The sequence below is a fragment of the Crocodylus siamensis genome, chromosome 10 (assembly GCF_052110815.1).
Source record: "Crocodylus siamensis isolate JL-2025a chromosome 10, ASM5211081v1, whole genome shotgun sequence".
NCBI lineage: Eukaryota > Metazoa > Chordata > Crocodylia > Crocodylidae > Crocodylus > Crocodylus siamensis.
The window spans coordinates 38,038,432-38,066,273 of record NC_143404.1 but is presented as its reverse complement, the minus strand read 5'-3'; the positions used below and the strand labels follow the sequence as shown (position 1 = coordinate 38,066,273).

Sequence of the window (27,842 nt, the reverse complement as noted above, 5' to 3'; positions counted from 1 at the left end):
AAGAAGTTTCAGCATATCTACGGCTACTCGCCAAGAGCCACTACGAGAAGTCATAAGGTAGGAAGACTTCGGCTCACCTGCAGCGCGGCCTGGTCCGCCTCACTCGCCTCCGCATGCTCAGCCACCGCGGGAGGCTCCTTGGCCTGGGCGGCCGGCGGCCGGGGCAGGGTGCCGGCAGAGCTGGGCGGGCCGAAGCTCCACTGGCTCTTCCTGGAGCCCGCCGTGAGACACACGTCCTGGGAGTAGGAGTGCAGGAAAGCGCGGACGCCGTCGATGCCCGCGAAGTGCGAGACGGGCACCCCGGCCAGGGCGCCGCCGGCCGAGCCCAGCAGCTGCGCCCGCCGCCAGCGGCGCAGGCGCAGGCCCAGCAGCGCGATGAGGAAGGCGAGGAAGAGGCACGACACGGCGGCCACGGCCACCACCAGGTACAAGGTGAGGCTGGCCTGCGCCTCGGCCGCCGGCGCCGCCAGGCTGCCCAGCTCGGCCAGCAGCTCGGGGATGCTGTCGGCCACGGCCACCGTGAGCGTGACGCTGGCCGACAGCGGCGGCTGCCCGTTGTCGCGCACGCCCACCACCAGGCGGTGCTGCAGCGCGTCCCTGTCGCCCAGGGCGCGCGCCGTGCGGAGCTCGCCCGTGTGCGCGCCCAGCGCGAAGAGCCCCGGCTCGCTGGCGCGGAGCAGCTCGTACGACAGCCAGGCGTTCTGCCCCGCGTCCGCGTCCACCGCCACCACCTTGGTCACCAGGTAGCCCGGCTCGGCCGCGCGCGGCGCCAGCTCCACGCCCGTCGAGCCGTCGCGGGGCGCCGCCGGGTACAGGATCTCGGGCCGGTTGTCGTTCTGGTCCAGCACCAGCAGCGTGACCGAGGCGCTGCTGCGCAGCGGCGGCGACCCGCCGTCCCGCGCCTCCACGGCGAAGCGGATCTCGCGCACCTGCTCGTAGTCCAGGGCGCGCAGCGCATGCACCGCGCCGCTCTCCGCCTGCACCGACAGCCACGACGACAGCGGCGCGCCCTGCAGCTCGCCCTCCGCCAGCCAGTACGTCACCCGCGCGTTGTCGCCCCAGTCCGCGTCGGCCGCGCGCGCGCAGAACACCGAGGCGCCGCGGGCGTTGTTCTCGCTCACCCACACGCTGTACGACGCCTGGCTGAAGGCCGGCGCGTTGTCGTTCACGTCCGACACCTGCACCGCCAGCGTCGTGGCGGCCCACAGCGGCGGCGCCCCGCCGTCCCGGGCCGTCACCGTCACGTTGTAGTGCGCCGCCTCCTCCCGGTCCAGCTCTCTGGCCGTCACCAACGTGTAATATTTGTCCGCGGATTTCTGCAGCCGGAAGGGGACGTGGTCCGGGATGGAGCACGACACCGCGCCGTTCTCTCCGGCGTCCTGGTCCTGCACGATCAAGAGGGCGATCACGGTCCCCGGCGGGGAGTCCTCGGGGACGGAGCGGAGCAGGGAGGTGATCCTGATCTCGGGGACGTTGTCGTTCACGTCGCTGACGGAGATCACGACCTTCGACCTGTCGAAAAGGCCTCCGCCGTCATGCACCTGCACCTCCATTTCGTACAAGGAAGCCTCCTCGAAGTCTAGGACCTTCTCGACCACGATATCCCCCGTCCTGGAGTCCAGGTGGAAGACTCTGGACGCTTTCTCTGTTATTTTTCTGAAGGAATACTTTAACTCTTTGTTAACGCCTTCGTCCAGATCCGTGGCTTTCACTGTCAGTACCGTGGAATCCCTCGGAACATTTTCGGAAACATCCACTCTGTAGACAGGCTGACTAAAAACGGGCGCGTTGTCATTGGCATCGAGAACGAGAATTCTGATATGCGCCGTGCCCGAGCGGACCGGATCTCCGCCGTCAGTGGCGGTGAGGACGAGGTCGTGAGTCGCCTGCTCTTCCCGGTCCAGAGCGCTTTCCAGCACCAGTTCTGCGTATTTATCTCCATCAGATCCAGCCTGTACAGCTAAGGAGAAATGTTCGTCATTGCTGAGCTGGTAGGTCTGAAGAGAATTAATCCCCAAATCTGGATCGTGAGCCTCATGAAGGGGAAACCGGGATCTCGGTGCTGTTGTCTCACTAACATGAAACTCCACCTCCTTTTCCTGAAAGCTGGGAGCGTTGTCGTTTATATCTGTGATATCAACTTCCACTCCATACATCTTCATGTCATGCTCCACTAAAACCTCGCAGCTCAGCAGACACTTCTCGGCACGGCCGCACAGCTGCTCCCTGTCTAGCCGCTCCGCCGTGATTAAATGGCCGCTCTTTACATTCAAAGCGAAATACTGCGTCCTACCTCTGGAAATCACCCGCACGCCGCGCTCCGGCAGCGCCTTGGGCTCCAGCCCCAGGTCCTGCGCGATGTTGCCCACGAAAGAGCCTTTCTGCGTTTCCTCGGGGATCGAGTAGCGAATCTGCGCGGCCGCAGCGGCCCCGCACACGCCCAGCACCACGCAGCACAGCACGGCTCGCCCTGCGCCGCGCCGCAGCCCTTGTGCCCCGCAACTGGCCATGGCGGTACGGAGGATCCACTGCCCCGCCGCCGCCGAGCGCTGCTGCTTGGAGGTGTTCTCGGCCCGATCGTCTCTGACAACAAACAGCTGTTAACCCATCGGCCGGTTTCCGCGAATAGCCTGCACACACAGTCAGTCCTGAGCCAGGGGCTGTCTGAGCTCTCGGTGCTCCGAGCCGTGCGGGGCGGCGCCGGGCTGGCTGGATCTCTCGGCGCGTTTCTCTCCCTGATTGGTGAACAGCGGCGCTCACAGTCGCAACCAATAATTGCAGCAGCTCCAGGATGAAATTTTAGACCAATATTGGCCATTGATTTTTCTAATTGTAAGTACGTCTCCTTCCGCTTTTCCTGGCATGTATGAGTTTTAGATGTATTCCGGGGGAGCTGAGTACACTGCTGGGTAATATGTATTGTTTTGTTTAAATAACTCTTGGTGTTTTTATGAAGGTTAATGAGCACTCCAGAGCAGCCCGGCTGGAGCCGATGATCTCACGAGGTCCCTGCCAGCCCTTAACTTCTGTGAATTCTGTATCTCTCTGAAGTACAGGCACCTAATTTTTCGTATATGTAACATACCATGAAGACTCTTATATTACTGGTGCATGTGTTGTTATGTGCTTGCATCCAGGAGTCCATCTGAACGTGCTTTTTAAATGCTATGTTGTAACATCCTCTTTTATCTACTCCTGATTAGGAAGTCTGTAGCAGGAAGTAACATTCTGTCTACATTTCAATGCGTCTGACTTGGTGAAATCTGTCACTAATTCATAATAATCCTTACCAGGTCAATGGATAAGATAGTAACAAAGGAAGATTTATTGATGTTACCTGGTATTAGGTGCTGACAAATGGATGTTTGAAATAAAGTGTATTCTGTGTATTTTCCATTTACCATCACTTTTATAGCATACAGTAAAATAGGAGGAAATGTGTGATGCATGCAGATAACTAAAAGCTTCACTGATTTCAGTCAGACTATGAGAGTCTCCAACACAGAGATGAAAACAAAAAAATGAGAAATAGAAAACAAAAAGTGAAAGGAAACTGCATCTTAGGTGTGAACAGATTCAAAGAGGCTTTGAACACAAGTAGAGCAAGGTAGTTTTTGAGAAACTGAAAAAGATAAGCAAGATGTATCAAGCAAGAACAATTGCAATAGAAGGCAAAAATGGTGGCTTGCTTACTGAAGACAGTAATACAGCAATACACAAAAGATGGGTGGAGTATCCAAAAAAAACTGCATAATCACAATATCAAAAGAGATCTAGAAGTAGTAATGGAACTAGAGAAAGAACAACCTAGAAGTATGAAAGAAGACGATAACAGCTTGAACATCACAAAAGAAGTAGTAGACGAAGGTATCAGAAGCATGAAAAATGGAAAAGCAAGTGGCCTGGACAATATACCTGTATAACTATTAAAAACTGGAAACAAGACAATTAAAATAATGTACAAAATCTGAAATGTGTTATGGAAAAGGAAAACCTCACCAATAGAGTGGACAAAATCAATAATTATCCCTATCCCAAAGAAGGGGAATCTACAGCAGTGTACCAACTACTGCACCACCAGGCTCATTAGTCATCCAGGTAAGGTGCTTCCTAGAATAGTACTAAATAGGCTCAAGCCACAAATAGAGACTGTATTAGCAGAAGAACAACTGGCTTGAGACTTGGAAGGAGCACCACTAAATAGATCTTCAACCTATGAATTGTGTGTAAAAAGTACCCTGACCACCAAAAAAATCCATCATAATGTTCTTAGACTTTAAAAAAAGCTTTTGACAAGGTGCAGTGAAAAGCACATTGTCTGCCAATGAATAAGCAGAACATCAGTCCCAGATTGATATGTCTTACTGTATAGAAGAACTCTACAACAATACATAGAAATTAAGGGCTTGGAAGGTATCTTGAAAGATCAAGTCCACTGCCCCCCCCGCAGGAATACTCCTGAGATCAAATGATTCCAGAAAGGTGTCTGTCTATTCTCCTTTTGAAGACTTCCAAAGTTGGGGACTCCAGCATCTCCCTTGGAAGCCATAACCCTGAGGTTCCTTTCAGCCATCGCGGTGGCCAGGACTTCTCCTCCTAACCTATATTCGTGTAGCTGGTTACTTTGTCCCAGATGAAGCACTCTGCATTTATCTTTATTGAACTGCGTCTGGTTCTACTCTGCCCATCTTTCCAGCTTGTCCAGGTCTACTTGGATCTGTATACTACCCCCTAGCGTGACCGCTTTCCCCCATAACTAAGTATCATCTGCAAACTTGGCCAGCATGCTTTCCATGTAGTGGAGTCCTGCTTGTCAACAACACTGTGGAGTGGTTTGCAACATCAGTAGGAATATGCCAAGGCTGTCTTCTCTCACCGTGCTTATTTAATTTATATCTGGAACAAATCATGTCATATGCCTTAGATAACTTCTCTCAAACACTGTCAGTCTGAGGACAAGAAATTAACATCCTTCATTTTGCTGATGACATTGATCTAACAGTTTGAACTGCAGAAGAGCTTAAGGAAATAACAGAAAGGCTACACAAGGCTGCAAAGAGATATGGAATAGAAATTAGTGTGGAGAAGAGCAAAATAATGATAATATTGGCTAGTAGGAATGATGAAGAATCAGTAAAAATGAGTAATGAGAAGCTAGAAAAAGTAACACACTTTAAATACCATGATGCAACTATCACAGAAGATGCTATATCCAAAAAGGAAGTAAAAACAAGAATAGCTGTCACCATTGGATAACTAGCAAAGCTGATGAAAATCTGGACTAGTAGCAACATCACAATGAAAATGAAATTTCACCTACTATGTGCTGTTGTCATTTCAACATGCCTTTATGGCTGCAACACTGAAACATTCACTAGGGTACTGGGAAGACAAATTGTAACTGCTGAAATGTGGTAGTTTACAAGATTTCTATGCATACCCTACACTACACACAGAACAAATTAATCTATGAAAGATCAGATTGGAGAAGAAGTTGGTAAATATGAACCCTTACTTGAAGTTATAAGAAATATGCAGTGGTTTGGACATGTAACAAGAAGGCCCAGCACCCTTACCAACATCATCCTGAAAGGTGCTGTGGATGGATGAAGAAGAAAAGGAAAACTTAGTAGAAGCTGAAGCACCTACATCAAAGACTGAATGGGATTAAAACTGACTGATTGTACAAGGATTGCAAAAGACCAGGAAAAATGAAGGAAAGTTATTACTATATCAAAGGTGCCCCAACAGTTCTTGTAGTCACGGACTGACTTGACTTGAAAATACGAGGCCTCCATGAACATTTTAACTGAAGTGGACAGTATATGTCATCACTACATTTGTACTGTGAAAAGGAATATTTTTGTATTGATATAGATCTGTACACCAACTCAGCACAGCACAGACACACATCTGTACCAGGTATGCCACAATGATATTAATTTGATAACTTACAGAGACACATTATTAATGTAAGGATTACTCTAGGACCTGCCTTTAATCACCTCACTTATACTTTGCTCACTATTTCATATCTTTCTGGACACCTTCTAACATTGAAAACTTCTGAGCAACTTCAAAACATGACTTCATGAAATCTCTTGTGATTAAATATGTACTTTCTCCTTACCAGTGTGAAATATACTCTTTTCTCTAGCTTACAATATTTAACTTGGCCTCAGTAGTTAATGCTGTAAAGACAACTCTAAAGGTTGACACCTCAAGATGTTAGAGGATTGTAAGAATCAATAGATACTGAAAAGGAGGGTCTTGCATTCCCATTGGGACCCTGCATTTGTTCCTAAGTTTGGAAAAATCAGAAAGGGCTTTCAAAAAACTAACATTTGTACACAGAATCGTTAGAGGTTTGAATTAAGAATGTTGAGGCCTATGATTCCTGAAGTCATGGCAGCTCTAACATCTCAATGAAAGAAAGAAAAATGGATCTGCAATATTTTTAAATCTGCCAAATTTTTGTTAATTAATTTCTGTGTAAATATTGTTATGAATCCAGAATTTACACCTGTGTTGGTCAAGGTTTTATCATCATTTACAAAGGATAAACTGCATAACTACATCATGGTTCTGCCACTGGCGAGTACTAAATGAATCAAATACTTATTCTAAAAACACTGATGTTACATTGCACCAACAATCAAGCTAGAAAAGTCACAAGAAAGGGGCAAAGAACTGGAGTTTTCTTTTACATTTGTGCTTGTAACACATATCTACAATCTCCAAGAACTTTAAATAACCTAGTGTTTGCCCAAATAAGAGCACTGAGAAGGAGCAAAGGAAATATATACATTAAAGAGATCTTTCCAAATCTTTATGTTTAGGGGGTAAATAACATTTTTTGGATGCAGCAAATATTCCAGGATCAAGTTTTGAAAGGAGAAGAAAGATGCTCTGCTTGGAACAAAACAAAGGACTTACAGGAAACACAAAGGATAGGGACTTGCAAGTTTGAGAAATAACCTGGGTTCTGCCAGTTATTTCCATTGTGATTGCCAGCAGAGTACTTAATCTCAAAGGGCACAGACAGAAGTGACAATGTTTGCTTGATCTGGCCACAGAAAGCATTCTATAACCATGCCAAGGGTCACAGTCAGGAGGTGTGGCTGCCCCGCAGTTCTACTTGGTAGTACAGTACAGTACTGTAGTACATTGCTGCAGACAGCTTAAAAAATGGCCATTTGGGTAAAAATCTGAACCCACATTGTATGAGGGGTCAGATAAAGATGTTTCGAAAGATAGCATATTTTGTAACTTCTGTCTGCGTTTGTAACTTCTGTAACTTCAGCCTGTTGCTGTTCTTGGAATGGGAGGAAAGAAAGGGAGTGGAGAGATCCAAAGAGGTTAGGGCCTGGATGGGACCTCGTGAGGTCATCAGGTCCAGCTCCCCTGCTTGAAGCAAGAAAAACTGCTGTGGTCATATGACCCCAGCAAGGTGCATGTCTAATCATCATTTGAAGATTTCCAGGGTAGGTAACTGTACCACAGCTGGGGGCAGTCTGTTCCAGACTCTGGACACTTGAACTGTAAAGAACTTTGTCCTTATATTCAATCTGAGGCCTTCTTCCAGTCTTCTGGGACCTCTCCTGAGTGCCACAAGTTCTCAAATAGCTTTGCCATTGGTTGCATGATGATGTCAGTCAGTTCATTCAGCACTCTCAGGTGCCATTCATCCAGTCCTGCTAACTTGTAGATATCCAGCTCCTTTAGACATTCCCTCACAAGATCTTCATTGACTATAGATGGGTGATCACCCCCTTGTTATCCATCCTGCATCCTGTCAGGCAAGCTAACACCCTTAGCCTGGTGGAATACTGATGCAAAGTATTCACTTAGGAGTTTGGTTTTCTCCTGAGTGTCAGTTATCTGCTGTCTGATTGCATTCAGCAGAGGTCTTATGTTTTCCTTATTTTTCTCCTGCTTCCTATGCATCTAAGGAAGGACTTTTTATTGTCCTTGATTTCTGTTGCCAGTTTGAATTCTGTTTCTGCCTTTGCTTTTCTAATCTGCTCCCTACAGTTATGGGCCATTCCTGTGTACATTTCCTCAGGGAAAATTCCCAGCTTCCATCTCTTATAAGCGTCTCTTTTTGTTTTCAGGAGAGTTAGGTTTAGGGTTTTTTCAGCACCTACTGGTAGGTGGGATAGGTCTGCTGGAGTGCTCCCGAGATGGGGGCCTCCAATTCACCCACATCCTCCAGCACTGGCTGGGAAACCCCTGAAACAAGCTCCCCCTGCTCCCTTTCCCCCCTCCCAAGGAGACAGTCAGAAGGAGCAGGAAGGAGATGAGAGTTGGCACTAATACCAAGTATTAGGGGGGAAAGGGAGCAGGGGGAGCTTGTTTCAGGGGTTTCCCAGCCAGTGCTGGAGGATGTGGGTGAATTGGAGGCCCCCATCTCAGGGGCACTCCAGCAGACCTATCCCACCTACCAGTAGGTGCTGAAAAAACCCTAAACCTAACTCTCCTGAAAACAAAAAGAGACGCTTATAAGAGATGGAAGCTGGGAATTTTCCCTGAGGAAATGTACACAGGAATGGCCCATAACTATCTAGATTAATTGACATGGATCAGTGCAATCATGGTCCTGAGCAGAGAGTCCTCATGGATGGGGGTGGACATGGAGGTGAGATGTACCTCAAGTGCATTGTCATTCTTGTCCACAACCTCAATATCCACTTTGCAGTGAGTCACCAGGCCGCCACTGTCCTTTGCCTAAGGATACATTGTTAAGGTGTAGGCTGCTGTATCCTCAAAGTCCAAGGGCTTTCTCACCATGATCTTCCCTGTTTCTGCCTCCAGGCTGAATTTCTGGCCCCTGGTTTCCAGTGTGTTGCTGAACCCATAGGTGATGTGTGCATTGATGCCTTCACCAATGTCCGAGGTGTTCACCTGCAACACCTAGGAGCCCATGGGGGCTCCCTCCTGCATGCACACCTTGTAGGCACCCTAGGTGAAGATTAGCATCTTACTTTGGTGTTGGTGACACTGACCCACACCCAAGCCATCCTAGCTCTGGCAGGCGATAAGGCATCCCTGGCATCCCTGTCCATGGCCATAAGGACCAAGTGGAGGATACACTGGTTTTCCTGATCCAGAAGCTTTTGAAACACCAGCTCTGTATACTTGTTCTTGTCCTAACTCTCCCTGACCTCCAGCATGAAGTGCGCACTGGAGCTGCACAGATATATGCAAGGAAGGACTTCCTGTAGGGCTGCCACCTGAATTATATTCCAGACCTCACTCTGCAAATGACTGGCCTTTACCAGGACTACAAGTGGCATTATGAACTAGACCCTTTTTCTGAAATCACCATCACTACAGGTGAGGAACTCATGTTAGCCATCACAGAAGAATGCAGGAAATCCTGACAGACCCTGACTGACTCAACTGGTGTGACACATAATAGTAAAAAGGCATGTGCAGGAATACGTAAATGAAGGGACAACCCACAAAAGATAGATGAACATTATAATGTCTCTGATAACCAAATTGCTCATCAGATGCATTTCAATGGAAGAAACTCAAAAATCACAACCAAACAAATACAAATCATACTGGAAAGGCACAAGTACCCTAAGGACCTGGGTTTTACAAGCCCCTTCTTAATGACAAAGTTGAAGTCTGGTATCAATGCAGTGGAGACTGGGAAAGCCACTAGCCTTGATGACATAATGTACAAATCAAGCAATTCAAACCCCAGACTCAAGAATGGCTCTTCTGCCTATACTACTCACTGACATCCAGCTGAAAAATTACAAAGATACGGTGACATGCTCAAGTAGTGGCACTTCTAAAGCCAGGGAAAGATCCATATGACCCAAAGAGCTTTACCCCTATCTCCCTACTACAACACCGCAACTGGCCATGGCGGTACGGAGGATCCACTGCCCCGCCGCCGCCGAGCGCTGCTGCTTGGAGGTGTTCTCGGCCCGATCGTCTCTGACAACAAACAGCTGTTAACCCATCGGCCGGTTTCCGCGAATAGCCTGCACACACAGTCAGTCCTGAGCCAGGGGCTGTCTGAGCTCTCGGTGCTCCGAGCCGTGCGGGGCGGCGCCGGGCTGGCTGGATCTCTCGGCGCGTTTCTCTCCCTGATTGGTGAACAGCGGCGCTCACAGTCGCAACCAATTATTGCAGCCGCTTGTTAATGTGCTTTCAATTCTACATGTGCTTCTTTCTCCCGGGAAATTCCTTCACCTTACCTTGCACCGTGCTTTTCCCCTTCATGTCTGGCGGAGTATGTGAGATCCTCTTTCCGTATTCTCCTTTCTGAAAATTTTTTTTTTTTTTTTACTTACAGTTTTTTTCTTACAGCGTGGGTCATTTTCTGGTGTGTGTTCCAATCATTTTCTTATGCCTCCTATTCTGAGTAGCTTTTAGCTCCTTGGGAACGGAAACAAAACGTCATATGCTATGGTCAAACCGCACAACTATCAAAATATGGAAACGTCTGTGCCGGCTTTTATTTGTATCCATAACTATGTTGTGGCCGCGACAACTGAAATATTTCAGCGTCATCAGATTAAGTCATCTACAAATAAAGTTCACTCGCATGTTTTGACCTCATTAGTGCCCTTGGAAAACTTCCCCTTGCCCTCATCCCACTGAACAATCTCCTCGGGACCCTCTCCGGCTTTCCAAACCCTGGGCGGATTGAGAGCGCGGTCATTCGCAAGAAAGAAAACCGCAGCCGAACAAAGCCAGAACAGGCCAGAGGGTTATTTCTTCCCCACTTCTCCCTCCCTCGCTCTCTCTAGGGTGGGAAGTTCGGTTTTGATTCCTTTGGTCAAGCATCATTATGAATCATGCGGCAGTGACCACTGAAAAGACCACCAGCTTGCGATTTGCAGAACTAGAATCCCTGTACAATCGGTATGGAATCGCGGAATCATATAAAAGTAGGCTCCAAGCCTTACCCAACGGAGGACCAACCCTGTCTACAGCAAGTGTGCAATTTTTTAACGAAGTTTTCCGTGGGAACTGACACTGATATAAGACTACCCGGGAAGAGCATAAGCTGCGGAAATCATAGAAAAGTACGGCTGGAAAAGACCCCACGGAGTCATCTCCTCTAAGGCCCTGCCTGAGGGAGGAAAGGTCTTCCGTCCGATCTTGGGGATCGAACGCGCACTCTTGGTTTTATTGGCACCATTCTCGAACCAATAAGCTGATCTCCGGGTCTTAAACAGGTTAAGGGCTGAATTCGAGGTTTAAAAATTGGTCGACACCAGACGTTAGAAATGTTTTATGACCTGCATTGGATGACCTGAATAAATTAGTCACGATTTCGCCATCGGCAGACCATCGCCCTCCAAATAGAATCACTCTATTTTATAAAGATTACCTTACGAATTTAACAGTTTCTTAACATGCAAAGCTGTGGCACTGAAAAACAGCAGCAGCATCTTTCTAAATCTCTCCATCACTGCCCATACGACCATGGTATTATACTCCAGGAACAACTGCCAAGGAGCACTCTACTGGACAGGCATTTTAAGAAATGCGTGCCATTTTGTTAGGAGTGCAACTCACTGGGATAGCAAACTATTCTAGAATCTAGAACACGTGCTGTTATGAAGGCATCTATTTTAAACAATCCAGAACAGAGATTCTTTCAGGTGAAGGACGGTTTAGTTGCAAGGGAACGGAGGAACCTCAACATACTTAGATTTTTGTCTTACGAATCTGTCCCTTGAGTTCGGCACCTTACCGCTTCTCCTGTGACCTGAAAGTCTACCCGCTCGATCCCGCCCCGATAACGCGATCAGAATAAATTGGCGCAACTTCATGAGGTGGTGCCTGCACAGATATAATCCAGAATAACCCCTACAAAACGACAGTATCCTAACGGGCTCCCATACCACATAATAAGGAAGCTGGGCGAGTATTTTCTTTCAACAAGGATAACCCGATATAAGCAAGTAGAATAGAACTCACCGCATTGGCGGTCTCTAATTCAGATTTCAAGTCACTACATCCATTGCTCGTAAGTAACGTCCCAGATCTCTCCCTGCACAGCATGTCGTCTGCTGCAGGGGCACGAGGCTGCAGGACAGAACATTCGCCTCCCTTCGACTCCGAGGACAAACACAGCTGGTAGGAGTAGGGCAACGTGCCGTCCTCGTAGGTCGGGGGGAACCAGGGGCCGCGCTCGGAAGCTGGGGCCGGGGCCAGGCACGCGAGTAGGCGGGGAGGCCTTGGCCCCCGCAGCCTGTCCAGGACGGCCAGGGCGACGGCCAGGAGGAGCAGGAAGGACACGAGAGCCAGCGCCAGCACCAAGTAGAACTGCAGGGCGGCCGCCTCGGCCTCGGCCCCGGCCGCCTCGGCCTCGGCCAGCTCGGGCAGCGCCTCGCGCGCGCTCTCGGCCAGCACCACCTGCAGCGTGGCCGTGGCCGACAGCGGCGGCTGCCCGTTGTCCTTCACCACGGCGAGCAGGCGGTGCCGGGCGCCGTCGCCGTCCGCCGGGGCGCGCGCCGTCCGCACCTCGCCGCTGCGCAGCCCCACCGTGAAGAGCGCCGGCTCGGCCGCCGCCACCAGCTCGTACGACAGCCAGGCGTTGTGGCCCGAGTCCGCGTCCACCGCCACCACCTTGCTCACCAGGCAGCCCGCCGCGCCCGAGCGCGACACCACCTCCAGGGCGCCCGGCGCGGGGTACAGGATCTCGGGCGCGTTGTCGTTGCGGTCCAGGACGAAGAGGCGCACCGTCACCCTGCTGCTCAGCGCCGGCGCCCCGCCGTCTCGCGCCTCCACCTCCACCTGCAGCTCGCGCAGCTGCTCGTAGTCGAAGGAGCGCTGCGCCACCACGGCCCCGCTCTGCGCCTGCACCGACACGTGGGCCCAGGCCGGCGCCCCCGCCGCGCTCCTGTCCCCGCCGCCGCCGGGGCTCACCAGCGAGTAGGTGACTCGGCCGTTGCGGCCCAGGTCGGGGTCCGAGGCTCGCACGCGGAGAAGCGACGCCCCCGCCGGGTTGTTCTCCGCCACGTAGGCGCTGTACGACGCTTCCTCGAAGAGCGGCGCGTTGTCGTTGACGTCCGAGACCTGCAGCCGGACGGTCTGCGTCGTGGCGAGCGGCGGCGCGCCCTTGTCCGTGGCCGTCACCGTGACGTTGTAGTCGGGGCTGCGCTCTCTGTCCAGGGCGCCGGCGGTCACCAGCTTGTAGTAGTTCTTGGACGACGACACCAGCTTGAAGGGCAAATTCCCCGGGAGGCGGCAGGTGACTTCGCTGTCGCCTCCACCGTCTCGGTCTCGTACTTTGATCAGCGCGATCACGGTGCCGGGCTGGGAGTCCTCGGGCACGGGGCTGGACACGGAGGTGAAGCTCACCTCGGGCGCGTTGTCGTTCTCGTCCACAACCTCGATCTCCACTTTGCAGTGGCTCACCAGGCCGCCGCCGTCCTTTGCCTCCACTTCCAAAGTGTAGGCTGCTGTCTCCTCGAAGTCCAGCGGCTCCCTCACCGTGATCCTCCCCGTTTCCGCCTCCAGGCTGAATTTCTGGCCCGCCGTTTCCAGGGTGTTGCTGAACGCGTAGGTGACGTGCGCATTGGCGCCCTCGTCGCTGTCCGAGGCGTTGAGCTGGAGCACGAGGGAGCCCGCGGGGGCGCCCTCCCGCACGCGCGCCTTGTAGACGTCCCGGGAGAAAACGGGCGCGTTGTCGTTGGCGTCGGTGACCATGACCCAGACCCGAGCCGTGCCGGTTCTGGCGGGCTGCCCCCCGTCCGCCGCCGTGACCACCAAGTGCAGCCCGGGCTGCCTTTCCCGATCCAGCGCCTGCTGCAGCACCAGCTCCGCGTACTTGCTGCCGTCCTGGCTCTCCCTGACCTCCAGCACGAAGTTGGCGTTGGAGCTGAGCTGGTAACTCTGCAGGGAGTTCGAGCCCACGTCCGGGTCCAGGGCATTTCCCAGCGAGAAGCGGGCTCCTGGGAGCGTCAATTCATTGATCTCCAGTGTGTTGCTGTCTCGTAGGAAGCGCGGCGCGTTGTCGTTGATGTCCTGGATGTCGACGGTGATGTGGAAAACGTTCAGGGGATTTTCCACCACGGCTTCGAAAGCGAGAGCGCAGAGCGGGGCCTTCCCGCACATTTCCTCCCGGTCTATCCGGTCACTCACATGCAGGTTCCCGTTTTCGCCCTTCACCGAGAAGTACTGCTTCTCCGAGCTAACCCGGAGCCTGCGATGGGGCAGTTCTCGCACACTCAGCCCCAGATCCGTGGCGAGATTGCCCACGAGGGACCCTTTGGGCATTTCCTCGGGGATCGAGTAGTGAATCTGCGCCGAGACCGCCCCGCAGAGCAGGGACAGCAAGACTTGAAAGGACAGTACTTGCCATTCGGCCCCCTTGCCGCTGTGTGTGTGCAGTGTTTTCATTGCCGTCCCCTGGAGAGCGTTGCCCAGCGTCTTGCTCTTCTCCGTGTCGATCGTGTTAGGCTGTAAGAAATCCCAGACAAACGGCAGCAGGCAGGGCACTGGCGAGGCACCGGGTCCGCGTTCCCTGCTCAGTCTCTGTCCCGAGTGCTTTGCTGAGGTTTCTTTGCTCTTCTCAGCTGACTCTGAAGGTCTCTGCTTTGCTTTCTTCCTGCTCCGCGCTGTCTGAGCAAGCGCACTGCAGGAGGCTCCAATGGATCCCAGGCGGCAGCGCCGCTCCGTATTGGCCAACAGCGGCACTCGGAGTCGCGGTCGGGGAACTGCAGGGATCTGAGCAGACGTCGCTGCGGCTTTAGTGACAATAGAGCAAACAGGCAGATTCAGAGTGAAGCCATTGTCGTGCAGGGCAAGGGTTTTGCTTCAGAACGTAAATGCCAGCTCGGAATTCGTTTGTGTGTGTGAATTGCGTAGTTGTCGGTTTAGTATTACTCTGAAAAATCAGTCATGCTTTCCTGATTCTTTGATTTCATGTATCCCTTGACATATATTAATGTGTAATTAAAACAACATTCCCGAGATTTTAACCCTTTCCCTTCCTCAGATGTACACAAACGCGTGGGATCCAACAATCAGAAGTGGTGGACAAACCTTTTAGGTATGTATGACACATGTTATTGTGAGTCATACATATCTGGGCAAATCCATGTTCCCATTTCCGTCTTGAGCCTTATATTTCTTTTTAGTTTCCCCCCCCCCCAGAATTATCTGCGTTCTCACAGTACTCATAGAGATCTTAATCCCAATAGGAATGTTTTCCATTTTTCCAAACTGTACTATAATTGCAGTCAGCATTTGTGAACTTCATGCGGACCCGAACCCTCAAAACGGGTACCCCACAGTTGAGATATCAAAGCAATATCAAGCGGCCAGTCTTTAATAACAATTATTATGTGCTCAAGGGAAAATACATTCCGTGCTGGAAATCCTTGACTAAGATGCTTTAGACCCTTAATTCCTTCCTTAGATCCCTTATCATAAACATATTATGATCCCCATGTCACACCTTGTCAATCGGAAATGCTGGAAATAGAGGCTGCCACTGCCTACTTGGTGGTATAAACAGATCCTTATTTGCCTTCATGTCATAGACATGTATTGTTCATATATGCTCCATTTGATGATTTCGGGGAGGCATATATTTAGACTGATACACTGATAGATAACTTATGTTCTCTAGAAATATTACTTCCTCAGATCATAGAAATACAAAAAAAAATCTGGCTAAGTAGCGTCAGCTCAACTCTAAGATACCTTTGATTAAAATAGAAAAATTGAAGCACTTCTGGGCACTAATATTCGTAGCAGTTCAGAGAACTAAAAGCAGGAAAGGGAGTAAGTGGTCGGAGTCACCGGGAGGCGGATCTCGCACACCAGCTCTTTGTCGTTCACATTGGTGACAGGAGATCAGGATCTTCAACCTGTCAAAGAGGCCTCCACCATCACCGAAAGTTTGTTCCAGATTCTGGTCCGGCCTCCACCATCACCGAAAGTTTGTTCCAGATTCTGGTCCCCCTTAACATAAGAAGTTCTTCCTTACATCCAACCTGAAACCAGCCTTAACAGTTTATGGCCACTGCTCCTTGTCCTCCCCTGGGGTATCCTAGTGAGCAGCTTTTCTCCCAGCTCCTGATATTCACCCCTTACATACTTACAGATGACCAGCAAGCCCCTCTCTCCACACCCCTTAGTCTTCTCTTCCCCAGGCTGAATAGTCCCAGATCCCTTAGGCTTTCCTCATGAGGTTTGTTCTCTAGGTTCTTAATCATTCTTGTGGCCCTTCTCTAGACCCTTTCAAGATTCTCCATATCTTTTTTGAAGTGCAGCACCCAGAACTGGACATCGTACTCCAGCTGGGGTCTCACCAAAGCTGAGTAGAGATGCATTGGCTAATACATCCCAGTATGCTCTGTTGTCTTCAGGATGGCCCTGGTGGCTCATGTTCATCCTGTGATCAGCCATAACCCTGAGCTCCCTTTTAGCCATCATGCTGGCCAGGACATCTCCTCCTAACCTACATTCACATCTTCAAACTCAGAATCATTTGTGAAAAGTACCAAAAACAACTCCATCATAATTTCATAGACTCTAGAATAGTTTTTTTGAAAGGTTGCAGTGAAAAGCACTTTGGCTGACAAGGAATAAGCATAACATCAGTCTCATATTGATAAGTCTGATAGAAGAACTCTACAACAATACAAATAATGGAGTCTTGCTTGACAAAAACATTGTGGAGTGGTTTACAACATCTAGGCTGTGGAGTACACCAAGGCTGTGTTCTCTCATAGTACTTATTGAATGTATATCTGGAAGAAATCAAGGCAGATGCCTTAGAGAACTTCACTCAAGCAGTGTCAGTTGGAGGAGAAGCTTGGCTGATACACAGAGGCGAGGGGAGCAGGGTGTGGGGCCCAGAGCAAATCAGCCTGTGCAGGGCTCTGGCCCTGGACACAAGGAAGGATTTGGTGGTGGAGGGGAAGAGAGGTGCTGAGCAACCAGACATGAAGTGGAGGCAGCACAGAATGGCTGGGGCAGCTCCATCCAGCTCTGCAGGGCCCCCCAAAGCACAGGGCTGGGGGCGGTTGCCCCGATTCACCCCCCTCCCCCCCGCCCACAGATGGCCCTGCTGATACCACCAAATTTGCAATGAGGAGAATACCTATGACCACAACCTCACTAATCTCAAAAGGGCCTTCAGCCAACAAGGACACTCCTCCAGAGAAATAGACTGCACTTTTGAAAGAGTCACCCAGATACCTTGTGGAGATTTACTGCCCTATAAAAAGAAAATCCCCACAAATCGCACATCACTAGTTATGGCCCATCACACTTCCCTAGTACCTACAGAGAAACTATTCAAACAATTGCAACCCATACTAGACGAAGACCCACTTCTTAAAGAAATCTTTCCAGAACCACCCATCCTAGACTTCAAACAAGCACTGAACCTTTATAACCTCATCACCAGAAGCCAGCTCCCTAGGACCCAAACCACACTGACAAATGGATCCAGACCATGCCAGAACAAGAAATACAAAACCTGACAATGCATCTCCACCACCACCCACTATAACTATACCCCACAACAGAACCGTTGCCATTCCTGGATCTTATAGCTGCACCTCCAGAAATGTTCTGTATCTCATCCAGTGCACCAAATGCCCTGAGGGAAATATGCTGGAGAAACCAAACAACAACTGCACACCAGAATGAATGCACACCAAAAATCTATCAAAGACAAGAATACCCAAGTACTTGTGGGTACACGCTTCTCAGAGGAAAATCACTCCCTCTCCACTCTCTCAGTTCTAATCCTCAAAGGGAACTTACAAAACACCTTCCATAGATGAGCCTATGAACTTCACTTCATAAATCTCCTGGATGCAAAAAATCATGCACTCAATATGGACATTGGTTTATGACATATTACAACCTGCCTGACAGCTGATTCACCTGACAGGCTCTTTTCTACCTTGTATTCTATCACTGCACTGTCCCCCTTCAGCCTTTTTTCCCCTGCTGTCTTCCTCCTCCCCCTGCCCACTCTGCTTCACCTCTCTGCCTTACCTTTTGTCTTTCTGATTCTATTTATATTTTCACTGACATCCTCCCACATTTTAGCTTCTTTCATTTTTTGGAGTCTCAGAACAGCAGACAGTCCCCATGCCTGAAGAAGGGTGAATGCACCCAGAAACTTGACAAGACATTTTTTTGCAATGATTCAATTGGTCTAATAAAAGATACCACATCTACTCAAAGAACCTTTGCAACATCACAATCAAAATGAAACTCCACCTATTACGTAGTGCTGTCATTTCAACAATGCCTTATGGCTGTGACACCAAAACACTCACTAGGGTACTGGAAAAATAAATTGCAACCTTTGAAATGTGGTGGTTTAAAGGGCTTCTATGCATACGCTACACTACACACAGAACAAATGAATCTGTGAAAGATCAAATCAGACAAGAAGTCAGTAAATATGAACCCTTACCTGAAATCAAAAGAAGAAAGGTACAGTGGTTTGGACATATAACAAGAATGTCCCGCACCCTGGTCAACATTATTCTGCAGGGTGCTGTGGATAGATGAAGAAGAGGAGGAAAACCTAGGATAAGCTGAACCACCAACATCAAAGGCTGGATGGGATTAAAAGTGATGGATTGGACAAGGATTGCAAAAGACTGGGAAGAATGGAGGAAAGTTATTGTACATCTAAGGTTCCCCAACACTTGTTGCAGCCTCAGGACTGATTTGACTTGAAAATAGGTGGCCTCCTTGAACATTTTTATTGAAGTAGAAGTTATATATCATTACTAGATTTAAAATGTGAAAAAGGAGTATTTGGATACTGATATGTATCTGTACACAAACTGAGCACAGCACATAGACACAAATGTATACCAGGTATGGTGCAGTGATATTAATTTGATAATTTACAGAGGCACATAATTAATATCAGGATTATTCAATGTAGTATGCACCTGTAGTCACCTCACTTACACTTTGTTCACCATTTTGTCTGTTTCTGGACACATTGTAATATTGCAAACTCCTGAGCAACCTCAAAATACAACTTTCTGCAATGTCTTGTGATGAAACATGTACTTTTCTCCTTCCCAGTGCACAATATACTCTTTTCCCCAGCTTACAATATTTAACTTGGCCCCAATAGTTAACGCTTTAAGGATGACTCTAGATGTTAGAATTAAGAATTAAAGCGAGATATTAGAAGATTGGAAGAAATAAACAGGTACTGAAAAAGAGTCTCACATTCCCATTGGGACCCTGTACTTCTTCTTAAGCTTGGAGAATGCAGAAAGGGCTTTTAAAAAAAAGTAACATTTGTACACAGAATCTTTAGAGGTTTAAATTAAGAATGTTGAACCCTATGATTCCTGAAGTCATGGCAGCTCCTGGAAAATGTCTCAATGAAAGAAAGAAAAATTGATCTACAATATGTTTAAGTCTGCCAAACTTCTGTTAATTAATTTCCATGTTAATGTTGTGATGAATCCAGAATATATGCCTGTGTTGGTCAAGGTTTTATCATAATTTAAAAGTGATAAGCTCCATAAATATATCATGGTTCTGCCACTGGTGAGTACTAAATGAATCAAAATATTTTTTCTAATAAAATTGATGTTACAATGGTTAATCCCAAAGTGCACAGACAGAAGTGACAATTCTCACCCAATATGGACATAGAAAGCACTTTACACCTATGACCAGGCCTATAGTCAGGAGGCACAGCTGCCAGGCAGTCCTACTTGGGGCTGGCACATGGCTTTAGACAGTTTTAAAAATGGCCAATCAGGTGAAAATCTAAACTCTCACTGCATGGATAGTCAGATGAAGACCTTTCGAAACAGCATTTTTGTAACTTCTGTCTCCCCTGCTTCCCAGTCTGTCACTGTTCTCAGAATGGGAGGATGGAAAGAGAGTGAAGGGAGTTTCGTCTGGTGCTTTCCAGACTCTGCTGGAAGGTGGGGCAGGTGTATTGGAGTGCCCCTGAGGTGGGGGACCTCCAATTCACCCACCACACCCTCCAGCACTAGCTGGAGAACTCCTAAACGAGCTGTGCTCACTGATCTAACAGCCACCTATGATAAAGTTAACCACTGACAGTTCTTCGAGGCCCTGGAAACGACAAATGAGTTACACCTTACAGAGCTGATATGAACACTGGTCAAAACCAGACTTTTTTTTGTAAAACTAGATGGGAAGCAAAGCAGATAGGGGTGATAACTTAATGGCCTCACCCAAGCAAGCACACTTGCATGGCAGTTATATAATATCTACATGAATGACCAACCAATTGATTTGAAAACAAAATGTTACACCTATGCAGTTGGCCTGTGCATAACAGCTCCACACCCTGGCTTTGACCATCCTGAAAACCCACTGAGTGAAGCAATAATAGGCCAAACATCATATTACATTCAAATCCAATTATACAGCAACCCAGCAAAAACACAAGTATGTGCCTTGCATCTGAAAAACCAAGAGGCCAACCACCAGCTCAACATGTCCGGGACACCACTATCCCTCTGTCCAAACCCAGGCTCGATTGAACCCTCTTATACAAAGAATGCATCATGAAGACAAAAGCAAAGGTGAGCACTCCTTACAACATTTTATATAAACTCACCAACTCTAAATGGGGAGACAGCTCGTCAATCATCTGAATGACTACCATGGTTCCCAGCTGCTCCTCTAACAAGTATGCATGGCATGTATGGGAGTGATCCATACATGTTAAGTGCCTTGAGCACATTCTGAATTATCACTACTGATGCATCACAGGATGTATGAACTCTATCAGCCAAAACAGTGTGTACCTGCTGTTATACGAGATGCAAAGACAGGGTTGGGGTGTCACATGCCCCCCATAACAGGGCTGCACCTCCACCAACACCACCAGTGGCATCTACAGCTGCTCACCAGTTCTGGCCCCACCACTGATGCTGCCAGCAGCACCTACGGGAGCTCGCTGGCTCTACCTCCACCACTGACCCTGCCAGTGGAGTCTGCAGGAGCTCCCCTGTTCTGTCCCCACCGCCAATGCTGCCGGCAATGTCTGCAGATACTCGCCAGCTCCAGCCGTGCTACCAGTGCTGCTGGCAGCATCTGAGGGAGCTTGCCAGCTCTGCCCTTGCTGTTGACACCACTGGCAGCATCTGTGGATGCTGGTCAGCTCTGGACCCACTGTTGATGCCGCTGGCAGCTTCTAAGGGTGCCCCCGCAGACTCAGGAGGCACCAGTCACCCATGCCTGGTGTCTGGTATCATTCTACCTGAAATGAGTAGAGTAGCGGTCAGCAGGATGAAACAATCAAGACAAACTAAAGATGTGAAACACCCACTATACAACCAACCCATAGCAAAAAAAAATCTGAAGTAATACAGGAGCTTCCTCACTAGCACCCAGCCTCTCAGTGCTACACCCAGGGAGATACAACTACAGAGATGTGGCATGAGAGGCTGAAGAAAATACCTGATAACAAAAAAAATGGACATTCCAGGCACTGAGCTCTTGCCACTAGCTGCTGCTGAACCATAGCAAAGGTGGTGATGTCTCAGCTGCCTGTGTACTGTAGTTGGATCCTCCTAGGAACTATTGAAGTAGTGGGGCAATACCATGGGTTCAACCACCTGTAGCTGTTGCACAGAGCCTCAGACTATACAACACTTAGTTTCATAGTTTGTAGGGTCGGAAGGGACCTGAGCAGATCATCTAGTTCGACCCCCTGCCATGGCAGGAAAGAATACTGGGGTCAAATGACCCCAGCAAGATGTTCATCTAACCTCCTCTTAAACACCCCCAGGGTAGGAGCCCGCACCACTTCTCTTGGAAGCTGGTTCCAGACCCTAGCCGCCCTGACTGTGAAGTAGCGCCTCCTGATATCTAACCTAAATCTACCCTCTGCCAGCTTGTGACCGTTATTCCTGGTCACTCCTGGCGGTGCTCGGGGAAACAGTGACTTCCCCAATGCCTGCTGATCCCCACTGACTAGTTTATAACAGGCCACAAGATCCCCCCTCAGCCTTCTCTTTTGGAGGCTGAACAGGTTCAGGTCCTGAAGCCTGTCCTCATAGGGCCTGCCCTGTTGTCCCCTGATCATACGAGTGGCCCTCCTCTGGACCCTCTCCATGCTGTCGATATCCCTCTTGAAGTGCGGCGCCCAGAATTGAACGCAATACTCCAGCTGCGGCCTGACCAGTGCCGCATAGAGGGGGAGGATCACCTCCTTGGACCTGCTCGAGATGCATCTGTGGATGCATGCCAAGGTGCGGTTGGCCTTCCTGACTGCCTCTCCACACTGCTGGCCCATGTTCATCTTGGAGTCAATGATGACCCCCAGATCCCTTTCCACCTCCGTGCTGATAAGAGGGGAGTTCCAGTGCAGTGCCCACTGCTTGAAGGCACATGTACAAGGAATGATCTCACAAAGAACAAAAAATGAGCCAAGTATGTGTAACAAAATGGTCAAATGTGGTATAGAGAAACAAGGAGAAGAATATTTCTCTCTCTTCACATGCAGTGCCATTATTACAGAATTTCCTCATCATTTTTGTCTGTGTTTCGTTATGTACCCTTTGCAGTGAAATGTCACACAAATTTCCACTGCATATCACAATTTTCAGTTTAAACATTACATGACACTCAGAAAAATACAGAAATGTAAAAACCAGCTAAGGAAAGTAACTAACAGGAAGTAAAGTTTTTCCCATCCACCACGCTCTCAATTAGGTGGGTGACTTGCATTTTAATACTATACTTTACCTGTGAAACTATAATGCCAGCTAGTCTATATTGCCCACTTTAAATTTTCCTTTCTCTCAAATCTATCTGATGATCACCCACAATACAGGAATATTTCTTGACAACTAGTTAAAATTCCAATTTCCTGAATGTAACTGTAATTAAAAACTTGGCTATTGCATGATCAGAGGTCAGGAAAACAGACCTTAGAGGACAGGCTGAGAGCCATGGGGCTCTTTAGCCTGGAAAAGCACAGGCTCAGGGTGATCTGATGACCACCTAGAAGTTTATCAGGAGTGACCACCAGTATCTGGGGGAACATTTGTTCACCAGAGCGTCCCAGGGGACAACAAGGTCAAAGAGTTATAAACTACTGCAAGACCGTTTCAGGCTGAACATAAGGAAGAATTTCTTTACTGTCCGAGCCCCAAGGTCTGGAACAGCCTGCCATCGGAGGTGGTTCAAGCACCTACATTGAACACCTTCAAGAGCAAATTGGATACTTATCTTGCTGGGATCCTATGACCCCAGCTGACTTGGGGGGGGGGGGCTGGACTTGATGATCTTCCGAAGTTCCTTCCAGCCCTAATGTCTATTAAATGTATTAAATCTTATATGTGCTTCCCAAATATAACTCGATGTAAAGAGGTTCCTCTCTTTCAAATAGGAAAGCTGTCTCCAAACCTCGTATCACTCCTCATGTGTTCCTGTAAGGCGTATTTTACATCTGATGCAAATATAAAGATGTAAAATGCAAATTATGTAAGAGACCAACTGCATCAAAACATACCTTTAACAATATGCAATGGTAAGTCTTAATACTTGAATTTACACTTATAAAAAAATGATACTACCAAACTATGATCCCAAATTTTAATGCTAAATGCAATATACCAAATCACATTCCTGCATGTATCTAATTACTGTAAAATTATTAAAGGATGGCTGAAATGTACAACAATTTTTTTCCAAAAATACAAAATAGCATTGCAAAGTACCTTCTCCATCATAAAAGTAAGTCCCACATAAGGTTTGTGTGTTTTTTGTAAGTTTTGTGTGTTTCAGTTGTTACTGCTTTAAAAAAAAAAAAAAAATCAGATAATCATCCTTAGACCTATTAAGGCCTTTCCAGCAATGAGGGTCAAGAAGCACTGGCAGACTTTAGAGAGATAGCTTGTAGAATCTCTGTTACTGGAATTTCTTATGCACAGGTTAGAAAAGTACCTGGAAAATTCTGAAAAGGGGTGGTTGGACTGTGGTGCCTATCTCCACTCTGTACTTCTGATTCTTAGTGGCACATATTAAAAAGTGGAGGAGATAGTAGTAGCAAGAGATATTACAACCACAGCCTAATGGTCCTTCCACATTTTGCCCACCACTGACAATAAATTCTCTTTGTAAGTTAACAATTCTAAGAACATAAGAAAATTCAATGTATGACTCAGGAGAAGCAAATAATCTAGCATCAGAGATACGTAAATTTTGCTGCCAGTTTTATTTTGACTTCTTCCAAGGTCAAAACACGAAAATCAAAATGGAACAGATACAGTTGAAACAGCCTCGAAACAAAACAAGGCAAGCCAAAATGTTTTGTGGTTTCACGGTTTCACTGCTGTTCCGATGTTTCACCCATAGGCAAAGGACAAAAAGGGGAAGGACAAAATAGCCTATAACTTTGTCATTTCTGGCCTGATTTCCCCAAAACTTGCACCTTTGGAGCGCATGAAGCCTGCCAAGTTTCATAGTTACAGGTGCAAGGGGGTTCAGGGAAACTGCACCCCAAACTTTTGAAAGCAAAACATGTCATATGTATATGTTCAGCCACAGCAGGGTCAAAACTGCAGGCATGCAGTTATCAGTAACCACAAAGGTAGAACCTGATGATCAGATTCCTTATAGCAGGGGTAGGCAACGTTTTTTGGGCCAGAGTGATGAAAAAGCCACAATGTCTTCAAAGGTGCTGGAGGGTCGGCATGCAGGACCCCAGAGCAGCTCCTTCTAGCCTCCCACCTGCAGCCAGCCGGAACCTGGTCTGCTTGCAACAATGCTCGCAGCCTCCCAGCCGCCTGCTGGGAGCAGCTTGGGCTCCACTGCTGGCAGCAGCTGCTTAGATCCCGCACTGACCGTGCTGTGCCAAGCAAAATGGCCTTGCATGCCATGCTCGGTATGCGTGCAGGGGGTTGCTGACCCCTGCCCTATAGTAAAGCCATGGACGCAAAGGAATGCGTGTCTTCAACATTCTTTCACAACCTACATAAAAAAGCCCTTCCCCTATGCAAGAAGGTTCCTAATATCTATGGGTACTCCTCCATACCAATTAGAAGGCATTCCTTTTATCAAATATAAATGTAGACAGAGACTCCGGAATGTAAACAAGGGCAACAGAATAGAAAAACCTGGGCTCACCTGCAGCGCGGCCTGGTCCGCCTCACTCGCCTCCGCATGCTCAGCCACCGCGGGAGGCTCCTTGGCCTGGGCGGCCGGCGGCCGGGGCAGGGTGCCGGCAGAGCTGGGCGGGCCGAAGCTCCACTGGCTCTTCCTGGAGCCCGCCGTGAGACACACGTCCTGGGAGTAGGAGTGCAGGAAAGCGCGGACGCCGTCGATGCCCGCGAAGTGCGAGACGGGCACCCCGGCCAGGGCGCCGCCGGCCGAGCCCAGCAGCTGCGCCCGCCGCCAGCGGCGCAGGCGCAGGCCCAGCAGCGCGATGAGGAAGGCGAGGAAGAGGCACGACACGGCGGCCACGGCCACCACCAGGTACAAGGTGAGGCTGGCCTGCGCCTCGGCCGCCGGCGCCGCCAGGCTGCCCAGCTCGGCCAGCAGCTCGGGGATGCTGTCGGCCACGGCCACCGTGAGCGTGACGCTGGCCGACAGCGGCGGCTGCCCGTTGTCGCGCACGCCCACCACCAGGCGGTGCTGCAGCGCGTCCCTGTCGCCCAGGGCGCGCGCCGTGCGGAGCTCGCCCGTGTGCGCGCCCAGCGCGAAGAGCCCCGGCTCGCTGGCGCGGAGCAGCTCGTACGACAGCCAGGCGTTCTGCCCCGCGTCCGCGTCCACCGCCACCACCTTGGTCACCAGGTAGCCCGGCTCGGCCGCGCGCGGCGCCAGCTCCACGCCCGTCGAGCCGTCGCGGGGCGCCGCCGGGTACAGGATCTCGGGCCGGTTGTCGTTCTGGTCCAGCACCAGCAGCGTGACCGAGGCGCTGCTGCGCAGCGGCGGCGACCCGCCGTCCCGCGCCTCCACGGCGAAGCGGATCTCGCGCACCTGCTCGTAGTCCAGGGCGCGCAGCGCATGCACCGCGCCGCTCTCCGCCTGCACCGACAGCCACGACGACAGCGGCGCGCCCTGCAGCTCGCCCTCCGCCAGCCAGTACGTCACCCGCGCGTTGTCGCCCCAGTCCGCGTCGGCCGCGCGCGCGCAGAACACCGAGGCGCCGCGGGCGTTGTTCTCGCTCACCCACACGCTGTACGACGCCTGGCTGAAGGCCGGCGCGTTGTCGTTCACGTCCGACACCTGCACCGCCAGCGTCGTGGCGGCCCACAGCGGCGGCGCCCCGCCGTCCCGGGCCGTCACCGTCACGTTGTAGTGCGCCGCCTCCTCCCGGTCCAGCTCTCTGGCCGTCACCAGGCTGTAGTAGTTGTCCGCGGATTTCTGCAGCCGGAAGGGGACGTGGTCCGGGATGGAGCACGACACCGCGCCGTTCTCTCCGGCGTCCTGGTCCTGCACGATCAAGAGGGCGATCACGGTCCCCGGCGGGGAGTCCTCGGGGACGGAGCGGAGCAGGGAGGTGATCCTGATCTCGGGGACGTTGTCGTTCACGTCGCTGACGGAGATCACGACCTTCGACCTGTCGAAAAGGCCTCCGCCGTCATGCACCTGCACCTCCATTTCGTACAAGGAAGCCTCCTCGAAGTCTACTTTCTCCACAGTTGTTATATATCCAGTCCCGGAGTCCAGATAAAATATCCGGGACGCTTGCTCTGTGATCTTCTGGAAAGTGTATATCACGTCTCCGTTAACGCCTTCGTCCAGATCCGTGGCTTTCACTGTAGCCACCGTGGTGCCCACGGGCACGTTCTCCCGCACGCTCACGCGGTAGAGCGGCTGGCTGAACACGGGCGCGTTGTCATTGGCATCGAGCACCACCACGTGGATCCGCGCCGTGCCCGAGCGGACCGGATCTCCGCCGTCAGTGGCGGTGAGGACGAGGTCGTGGGCAGCCTGCTCTTCCCGGTCCAGGGGCTTCTCCAGCACTAACTCGGGACGTTTAAAAGCATCAAGTCGTGTTTTTAGACCAAGAGAGAAATGCTCGTCATTTTGTAGGTGGTATTTCTGGAGTGAATTTAACCCCAAATCTGGATCGTGAGCCTCATGAAGTGGAAACCTGGTTCCTACGACTGTTAGCTCGCTGACTTTTATTTCCATTTCCCCTGCTGGGAACCTGGGAGCGTTGTCGTTTATATCTGTGATATCAACTTCCACTCCATACATCTTCATGTCATGCTGCACTATAACCTCGCAGCTCAGCAGACACTTCTCGGCCCGGCCGCACAGCTGCTCCCTGTCTAGCCGCTCCGCCGTGATTAAATGGCCGCTCTTTACGTTCAAAGCGAAATACTGCGTCCTACCTCTGGAAATCACCCGCACGCCGCGCTCCGGCAGCGCCTTGGGCTCCAGCCCCAGGTCCTGCGCGATGTTGCCCACGAAAGAGCCTTTCTGCGTTTCCTCGGGGATCGAGTAGCGAATCTGCGCGGCCGCAGCGGCCCCGCACACGCCCAGCACCACGCAGCACAGCACGGCTCGCCCTGCGCCGCGCCGCAGCCCTTGTGCCCCGCAACTGGCCATGGCGGTACGGAGGATCCACTGCCCCGCCGCCGCCGAGCGCTGCTGCTTGGAGGTGTTCTCGGCCCGATCGTCTCTGACAACAAACAGCTGTTAACCCATCGGCCGGTTTCCGCGAATAGCCTGCACACACAGTCAGTCCTGAGCCAGGGGCTGTCTGAGCTCTCGGTGCTCCGAGCCGTGCGGGGCGGCGCCGGGCTGGCTGGATCTCTCGGCGCGTTTCTCTCCCTGATTGGTGAACAGCGGCGCTCACAGTCGCAACCAATTATTGCAGCCGCTTGTTAATGTGCTTTCAATTCTACATGTGC

General features: G+C 50.2%; 1 protein-coding gene across 1 annotated transcript; it reads right to left on the bottom strand.

The window, feature by feature from the left end:
• Window positions 1-16: 16 nt before the first annotated feature.
• On the bottom strand, window positions 17-27,842 carry LOC149856468 (uncharacterized). The gene is made up of 5 exons (XM_090064070.1): window positions 25,105-27,842; window positions 11,863-14,706; window positions 8,788-8,904; window positions 8,650-8,727; window positions 17-2,597 (listed from the first exon to the last, which is right to left on the bottom strand). The coding sequence occupies exons 1-5, from the start codon at window positions 27,535-27,537 to the stop codon at window positions 51-53; spliced, it is 8,019 nt and encodes a 2,672-aa protein (XP_089920196.1). The 5' UTR covers window positions 27,538-27,842; the 3' UTR covers window positions 17-50.

Bases quoted from the DNA above. Each gene is read 5' to 3' on its own strand.
- LOC149856468 (XM_090064070.1), bottom strand. From the start codon at position 27,537: ATGGCCAGTTGCGGGGCACAAGGGCTGCGGCGCGGCGCAGGGCGAGCC. The intron at 8,905-11,862 runs TAGGATACTGTC...TAGGTGTTGCAG, and splicing joins TATGTGGTATGGGAGCCCGT to GTGAACACCTCGGACATTGG. The intron at 8,728-8,787 runs GTGAGAAAGCCC...ATGTATCCTTAG, and splicing joins CAGAAACAGGGAAGATCATG to GCAAAGGACAGTGGCGGCCT.